This window comes from Urocitellus parryii, chromosome 11 (genome assembly GCF_045843805.1).
Source record: "Urocitellus parryii isolate mUroPar1 chromosome 11, mUroPar1.hap1, whole genome shotgun sequence".
Classification (NCBI taxonomy): domain Eukaryota; kingdom Metazoa; phylum Chordata; class Mammalia; order Rodentia; family Sciuridae; genus Urocitellus; species Urocitellus parryii.
The window spans coordinates 122,666,790-122,675,734 of record NC_135541.1 but is presented as its reverse complement, the minus strand read 5'-3'; the positions used below and the strand labels follow the sequence as shown (position 1 = coordinate 122,675,734).

The window sequence follows — 8,945 nt, the reverse complement described above, 5'->3', positions numbered from 1 at the left end:
TCACTCTTTGTACTGGTGTTTATCTTTACTTAATATTCTCCACAGTCCTGGACAAATCATTCCAGCATTCACAGGAACCCAACCTCACCTCAATTCATAGTCTAAAACTGTGCAGATAGCTGTGGCTCTCAAAAGGTGAGACCTCCTAAGGGGGTCCTTTCTTCCTACCATCCCCTGACAATTCACCTTCAAAGGTCCATTAGACTAGGTTCTTTCTTTTTGTGGGGGGGGGGGTGAGATGGGGGAAATCCCTTGCATAAGAAAGCTTGACACTGAATTTTGTTATATAGGTATATTGTATATATGCTGATGCAATCAGAGGGAAAAAAAACAGTGCAAATACAATTACAATTCATAATAATACTTGGTTTCGATGCCCCCGGGGAACTGCCCCATTCCTCGGCTGCCTCCCAAACCCCAGCACTTCCCCACAGTATCAACCTAATGCTGGGGGGCAGGGAGGGTGGGCAGGTTAGGGTAGGGAGTGGGCTCTGCCAAGGCAGTGCTGGTGACCCGGAGGGACTACTCCAGGGTGGGGAGGCAAGGCACAAATTAGGGGTGGGTGGTGGGGGAGGTGGCATCTCTAAGGAGGGATGGGGTTGGAGCAGCTGCCAGTCTCAGTGTGCTGGGCCCGGCCCACTCCCCTACCCACCCTCCACAGCCCTGCCTCCCTACCCCCTCCCCTTCCCCAGAAACCCTTTTGCACGGATCATACACAAACGGGCACATTACAAAATGACATAACACAGTTTCACAATATCCATGGCTAGGGCTTTTTTTTTTTTCTCTTTTTCAGGTTTTTTTTTTTTTCTACACAATGTACAATTCCTTTTAAATGGATCAAGAAATAGCTTATATACACGAATGAGTCCTTGTTATAACATCTCGGCAGCAAATATCATAAGCTAATGAAGATCTTGATGAGAGGGAAGGGAGCCTAGGACTGGGATGGGGTAGGGTGTGTGGAGAGAAGGGTTATGCCTTCGGGAGAAATGGGGAGAAAAGGGAATGGTTGGGGAAAAGGAACAAAAGTAAAATATCAAGAAGCATCTTTACAAAGCAGTTCTACAGCTAATTCCTTTCAAAGGGAAAAGGAAAGGTAACCAAAGCAGGAAAACATTTATCTGTGTCTTTAAAAAAAAAAAAAAAATGTCTACCATACATAAATCCAAAAATGTGGGGGAAATACTTATTCCAGAGATGGAGGGAGTCCAGATGCTGTGGTCAAGTGACAAAATAAAACTAACAAATAAGGACCTCTGTCCCCCAGTTTTACCCAAGTCTTACCACTAATCCACCTGTCTCAGGTTTCTAGGGAGTTAAGACACCATCCATGAATGAGTGCTTTTAGTGCCACTAGGTCTGGAGGAAGCCAGGCACAACTTGTGGGACCCTTACTCTAATAATACCTGGAAATTCAAAGGTCCAGGGTAAAGGACAACTCTGTGAACACAAGGTCTTTCCTCCCATCCTCAGGGCACAGGATTAGTGTCTACAAAGCCTAGGGATGCTAACAACACTAGACTTGGAGGGAACGAGACAATCAGATGAAAAAGCAGAGACTTGAGGAAGACAGAAGATGGGGAGAAGGAAGGTGGGGAGTGGAGGCTAATGCTTTACCATGATTAAGGAGAACTTGCCCCATCACTAATCCTTGGGAAGGGTATGAAGATGGGGTGGAGAGGGTAAGAAATCAAACCTCAGCAATTGAACAAAGGGTCACAGAGCTATACTAGTTAATAAGCAGCGTCTATGTAATCGACCCAGAGGGGATTAAAATAGGGAAGATTCTACCCTCTCCCCTATAGTCTCAGCACCTAAGCAGACATGGGACTATGGGCTTTCCTTCCCCACCACTCCCCATCTCTACACATCTTACTTCCAAATTCCATTTAAGGTGGCCTGGCTCCCAGGGCAGGGACTCAGCTCAGGGCAGGGACAGCCCCCAGCCAGAAGGTATTGCACATTCTCTGTTCCTAACTTTTAATCTCAACTGACAAACTTGGGCACCTTGTACCTCTGAGCACCTCTGAGCTGGGGGTCAGGGAGACATAACAGAAATGGCACTTCATCATGGGGGGGGGGGAGGCTGGACAGACATGCCACAAGGCAAAATTACTTGTAGGAAAAACATGAAGGGGAAAAAAAAAAAAGCTTCCAATTTTGTGGAAGAGAGAAAAGCAAAACCAAACGATTTATCCAGTGCTTTCAAAGCACAGAGGGCAAAGAAAAGATGTAAGAATATATCTTTATATATATATATATATATAATTTTAAAATAATCCCAGACCCAGTTCCATTAACCCCCCTCCCTCTCCCACCACTTACAGTCAGGGGTATGACATTCCCCAGAAAAATACTTGAAACGACCTGACACTACCTGGTACTAGCGTCTAGCCTTCAGATCATTTCACCCTTGGGGAGCCCAGACACTGGTTGTATCTCTGCTCCTTTATTAAGTGCTCAATGAAATTTGGGGGAAGGTAGGAAAGAAAAAAAGCCAGGATGGCCCGTAGGGCCAGTATAATCACCCTCAGTGGCACTGGGGTGTGGGGAGTAGAGGCCAGAGTGGGGGACTAAGCCTGATTTCAGCTCCTTTTCCCACCCTACCCCCAAATTTTATGGGGAAGATGTGCAGTTTGTGTGTATGTGTTAATTTTAAAAGTGCCTTTTTACTTTAAAAAAATTATTTAATTTTAAAAAATAAAAACGAGGGAACTTCCTCAGGTGGCTTTCAAGGGCAAAATATTAACTCCTCACACCACTCTGTTAACAGCGTCCCCAGCGCACTCTGGCAGCTTCTGGAGCTGGAGAGGCAGGTGGGTGTACACTACCGAGGAGGGCAGAAACCCTTCCTTTTAAGGGCCTTCCCTTACCTCAAAAAACAGCCTGGTCCATACCCCCTTCCCCCACAGTGTGGGCAAATGGGATGCTAATCTCCCTAATCCCCAGAACAGCAACATTGCACAATTCAATTCATTCTCTACATTAGTAGCACTTAAGAAAAAAACAAAAACAAAAGAGCAAAATTAATAGAATGGGGGGCGGGGGCGGGAGAAAGACAACATTTGTAGAGCAGAGGTCCAGAGTTGGTCTTGACAGTGAGCTGTTTGGCATCAAGCAGCTGGTTCTGCAGTCTGTGCAGCACAGTCAGGGCAGGACTCCAGGCTGATTAGGGCCCTTTCTCTTACCTCCCTGCACTTAGAGGGTGAAGGACAAAATGTATGACTCTCAACTGCTAGGAGAGAAATCTCTTCCTCTATTTTCAACTTTTGTCACTTGACTCATTCATACTCATATAACTTCTAGGACACCAGCAAAAAACAGCCTGGGAACAACCAGGGGCTGTGGTTAGCGGGGGAAGATTAGGATTTTTAAAAAGGGAGTGAGAGTGGGGTGGAGGGACAATTTTACAAAGGAAATTAGATGAAGCTATTTTGGGCTAGTTGGTTTGGAACAGACTTCCATACCCCTGGGGTCAGGAGACCAACTGTATTCCTCCAGCATCCAGAGGCCAGGACCTGGTCTCAGTCCTCCTTGGCTTGTCATTATGCTAACTATCATACTTCTTTCTTCTCCTTTCCTAAGTAAATTCCAGGGTAGTTGTTTTAAAGCTTCTCCTTGCAGGTTCTTTCCTTTCTTTCTTAGAGCCAAACATCAATACTAAAACACTGTCTCCTAAATTGCCCATCCCTAAAACACCCACAGCTAGGGTGTTAATCCTCCTTGCTTGATGCCACTCACCCCACAACTCAGGTTAAGTGCATTCAAAATCTTTGCCCCTAATACTCCCAGTCACGTCCTACTTGGCAGCTGAGGATCCTACTGCAATCTGCAATGCTCCTATCATTGAACTGAATGTCATTGTGTTTATTTAAAAAAAAAAAAAAAAAAAAAAAAAAAGAGGGAGGGAGGAAGGAAAAAGAAAAAGACTGGGGGGGGGGAGAGAAAGGTTTAACCGTCCACTGAACAAAGGGAGGACACACAGTATAATTAAAAATGATAATAATTGTAGCATAAAACAAACTTTAGAAACACACGTCAGAGGGCTTAAATTCTCCCCAGGACCTCCTTCTGACCTCTATCAGAGGCAAAGATCCACCTCACTGTTAAAAGAAAATCAAAGAGAAGATAGAGCGGCAGGAGAACAGATCGCAGCAGTGAATAAAGGGGAGGTGGCAGGGCAGGGCGTGTGTTTTCTTGTTGATTTCTATTTTTTGTCTTCTGTTTTTCAGTTTTGCTTTCCGTGTATGGTAGGCACCAGTACAGGCACTGCATGCGACGGAAGTTGGGGGTAACGGGAGAGGAAAGGGTAAAGGATTCAAGGTTGGGGTAGTACAAGTGGAACAGGCGTTATTTCTGTCCACTGATGGACTGCGATATAGACCGGGGAGGGATCATGTCTAAAAGGTATTCACGCTGTCGGTCTGCCAAACTGGGGGCTTTGTGTCCTCCAATGCCAGTGTTCAAATATGCAATGTTGACACCTAGACCCAGGAGAGAAAAATGGAAAGGTATTAAAAGAGGAAATGACACTGCCTTCAGTACTATACCTTGGGGCTGCAGATTTGGAGATGGGGAGGGAACACCAGAGTTTAACTACATCTATCTATGCTTGGCTAGCTTTATTTCTTTTCTTTCTTTTTTTTATATTTATTTTTTAGTTCTAGGCAGACACAACATCTTTGTTGGTATGTGGTGCTGAGGATCGAACCCGGGCCGCACGCATGCCAGGGGAGCGTGCTACCGCCCGAGCCACATCCCCAGCCCCTCTTTTCTTTCTTTTTGAATATTTTTTTTAGTTGTAGATGAACACAATACCTTTATTTATTTATTTATATGCAGTGCTAAGGATTGAACCCAGTGCCTCACACATGCTAGGCAAGTGCTCTACCACTGAGCTAGAGCCCCATCCCCTAGCTTTATTTCAATAGCAACTACCCTCTTATTCCAAAGCTTTAGGGAAAGAGATCTTCCTGAAATTTTAATTCTACTAGGAATAATGAACACATTCCTGATGACAGAGAATAGATTGATAAAACAGCGGTGAGAGAAAAATGATAAAGAGATGGAATCACTGAATCTGCTCTGATTTGGGGGCCAATGATTGTGAAGAAGCAACACTGGATCAGTTAAACAGGTTAGTTGGCCCAACTGTCTTAGCTAAGAGAAATCGATAACCACTTGCTCACTGAAGGCACATTAGATATTAAAATTTATAATGTTAGGGACTGTCGATTTCAACACCAAAACTGTAGTGTACCATGGCTGGAACATAATATAAATTTAGCAAACATCTGCTAAATAACAAAACAGTGAGGAGGTATACCCTAAGGAAAAAAAGGCAAAGGAAGGAACAATTCACCTAACAAGGCTACTAGAATTGTGGCCCCTAGGAATGTTCTCAGAGCAGCCCCTCTTACCTGGCATACCAAGGAGGCCACCTGGCACAGACAACTGGGGAGCCTGTGCAAAGTTTGAAAGCATGGAGCGGGCAGATGTGGGAATGCCACGCTGGAGGCTGCTCTGGGGCTGTGGAGCCTGCAACAACGAGGAGACAGTTAGTATAACCTTGTCACAGTGGAAAGTTAAGTAGGAGGAAAAGATCTAGGTATAGAGACAAAGAGTATGGTTTTTCTCAGAAAAAAGGACCAATGGGGATAAATGGCTGACAAACCCTGAGAGAAATCAGGATCAGGGGAAAGTTCCTCACCTGCCTAAGTGTATGATGTCTCATGATGGTCTCTTGTTTACTGACACTGGACACAGCTGGAGCCGTAGTAGGGGAAAGGGCTGCCTGCTGCTGTAATCGCTGTTCGATCTCCTGTTGGGAGTCATCAGACCAAGTCATCAGATCAAGCACCCAGTTTCCTAATCAGAACCTGAAGGAAGGTCTTATCGGTAATGTTTACAGTCAGATGAGGGAGATGGAAAAAGAAAAAGAGTTTGATGGGGTGGCTACTTTGAGATCTCTGGTGACACGCAACCTACATGTCTCACTTATTGAGGGAGGCCTCTCCCCAGGAAAGCTGGATTTCTGAGGGTAACTGGAGGAAGCTGGGTGGTGGCCATGGGCTGACTAATGTAGTTAAGTCTGATGAATTGCTGAGGTTTTATTTTTTAATTCTTGTCTATTTTCCAGAAGGTCCATGATGTTACCCAGACAAAGGACTCTGATGGGTGCTGGAGTGGGACGAGATAGTGAAAAGGATCTAAACTTCCCAACTTTCCTTTCCCCAAATATTCTTATTGTATAACTATGACAGGAGATGGTCATATATTCTAACACCACTACTCTTCACTGGGCTTCTTCATAATCTTTTCTTTCCTTTGTCAAGTATAGACCACAGATAATTAATTCTCTGAAGAGTGTTCTAGTACAAATATAAATCCCTCCCACCAAAATCCCTCCCTTTTTTGGTAGAGGGGATTGAACCCAGGGGTGCTTAACCACTCATCCACATCCCCTAGCCCTTTTAATTCTGAGACAGGGTCTCTTTAAGATGCTTAGGGCCTCATTAAGTTGCTGAGGTTGACCTTGAATTTGAAATCCACCTTCCTCAGCCACCCAAGTTATTATTAGGCATGTACTACCATGCCTGGCTAAAACTTATTTGAGGAGAAAATGAATTTGAGAATACAGAAATTTCTTTAGTGTTATGGAAAAATCAAGACTCTCTTTTTGCAGTGGGACCAGGGATTGAACTTAGGGGTACTCAACGTACTCAACCACTGAGCCACATCCCCAGCCCTAATTCGTATTTCATTTAGAGATAGGGTCTCACTGAGTGCTTAGCACCTCACTGTTGCTGAGGCTGGCTTTGAACCTAGGATCCTCCTGCCTCAGCCTCCTGAGCTGCTGGGATTACAGGTGTGTGCCACCATGCTCTCTCAAGCCTTCTGTTTCTTTCTCTTAACTTCAGCCATATGTTACTGCCCTTACCCAATCAGAAATAGTCAAATGGAAATGCGAAAGACAGAATGATAAAGAGGGGAGAATAAAAAAAAATTTAGGTCTCCAGGTCCAGAGGTTTGTGGGGATCACTTGGGTAATGGATAATTCCCCAATCTAGAAGCAACAACCCTTTGGGAAAAACAAACCTACAGGCGGTTGGTGAGTAGAAATCAGAATTCTTACCTGTTCCTGCTGTAGGGCTTTAACAAAAGCATTTTTCAGCCGGTTGGTGTGTTCAGCTTTTAGAGCCTTCTTCTGGTTGGAGGTCATACACTGTTCACACAGAATCTTACCATTCTTTTCTTGCTTCCAGTGAGGGGTGAAATCTGTGCGGCACTGGGCACACACAAAGGGTTCGACCCGCAGAAGTGAGGCACAGCTTTTGCCTAGATGTCAACAAAAATAATAATCAGTGGTTTCCTATTTCCTATCTCCTCTGTTTCTCTTCATCAAATAGATCTTTTCCAGTTGTTTTTCTGCTGAATTAAAGATGTGTCCATCTACAACTAAAAAAAGTTTTTATTTTATAAAAAATACAATTTAGAAAAACTTATTTCACTTAACTGTAACATCACTTTATAAGGAGTTTAGACAGTACCACCCTCGTTTACAAACAAGGAAACTAAGGCTAAGAAACACAGCTCCTTTTGGGGCTGGGGATGTGGCTCAAGCGGTAGCGCACTCGCCTGGCATGCGTGTGGCCCGGGTTCGATCCTCAGCACCACATACAAACAAAGATGTTGTGTCCGCCGAAAACTAAAAAATAAATATTAAAATTCTCTTAAAAAAAAAAAAAAAAAGAAACACAGCTCCTTTAACTGACAGAGCTGGGATAAGAATCATGTTTTCTGATTTCCTTGTATATTACATTGAGAAGAAAATGCAGTGTCAATTCAGAATCTAAGTACTCCATCTAACTCAACCAGTACTGGGGCTCGACTTTGGGCCTTGCACTTGCACAAGCACTCTACCACTGAGCTTCAACTTCAGCCCTTTTTTAAAATTTTAGTTTGAGACAGGGTCTTGCTAAGCCGAGGCTGGCCTCAAACTTACAATCCTCCTACCTCAGCCACCCTAGTAGCTGAGTTTATAGGCTTGTGCTACCCAAGCCTGGTTTAACCAATACTTCTTGCTTCTTAGCATCTCCTTACTTCATAGTGTACTTGTTCCTGTTTTATATACATTTACAATTTTGAGTTATCAATGTGCATTGGTCACTTCATGATCTGTTTAGAGCCAATACTGAGTCCTCTAGGTACATTCCACCATTCTAAGGTGTCCCCATAAATACATGTTTGGAAATTTAAGCTTAATAACTTGTTACTAGCTACACTAATAGAAGTTCTACTCATCACATTGTGCATGTGTCATGATATGATATTAGTAGGCTGTTCAGTACTGCCTTATAGTTTTATGTGGTCATATTTGGTTATTCACATCAGTGTGTATATTTCCTCAACTATAAGCATTCAAAAGGCAGGAACCAAATAATTCAGCACAGGGCTAAGGATGTAGCTCAGTTTGCAAAGTGCTTGTCTAGCAATGCACAAGCCTTGGGTTCAATCCTCAGCACCACAAAAACAAAAACGAATGACCATTTGACCCAGTCATACCACTCCTAGGTTTATAGCCAAAGGACTTAAAATCAGCATATTTCAGTAACACAGCCATATCAATGTTTATAGCAGCTCAATTCACAATAGCTAAACTATGGAACCAACCTAGGTACCCTTCAACAGATGAATGGATAAAGACACTAGTATATATATACACAATGGAATATTACTCAGCCTTAAAGAAAAATAAGTCATGGCATTTATCAGTAAATGGATGGAACTGGAGAATATTATGCTAAGCAAAATAAGCCAATCCCAAAGAACCAAAGGCCAATGTTTTCTCTAATATGTAAATGCTAATTCAAAACAGGGGGTGAGGGAGAAGAGAGGTATTTTAGACTAGACAGAGGGCAGTGAAGGGAGGTGAAGGGGTG

General features: G+C 43.5%; 1 protein-coding gene across 2 annotated transcripts in view; it reads right to left on the bottom strand.

Annotated features, from left to right (window-relative positions):
* Positions 1–703: 703 nt before the first annotated feature.
* Gatad2b (GATA zinc finger domain containing 2B) overlaps positions 704–8,945 on the bottom strand; it is a 95,944-nt gene continuing 87,702 nt past the window's right edge. For both annotated transcript variants that reach the window (XM_026412944.2, XM_026412945.2), the window contains exons 8-11: positions 7,139–7,341; positions 5,714–5,824; positions 5,424–5,541; positions 704–4,487 (exon numbers count right to left, since the gene is read on the bottom strand). In XM_026412944.2, the coding sequence (XP_026268729.1) occupies positions 4,354–4,487; positions 5,424–5,541; positions 5,714–5,824; positions 7,139–7,341 (566 nt within the window). In that variant the 3' untranslated portion in view covers positions 704–4,353. The remainder of the gene's footprint in view (positions 4,488–5,423; positions 5,542–5,713; positions 5,825–7,138; positions 7,342–8,945) is intronic.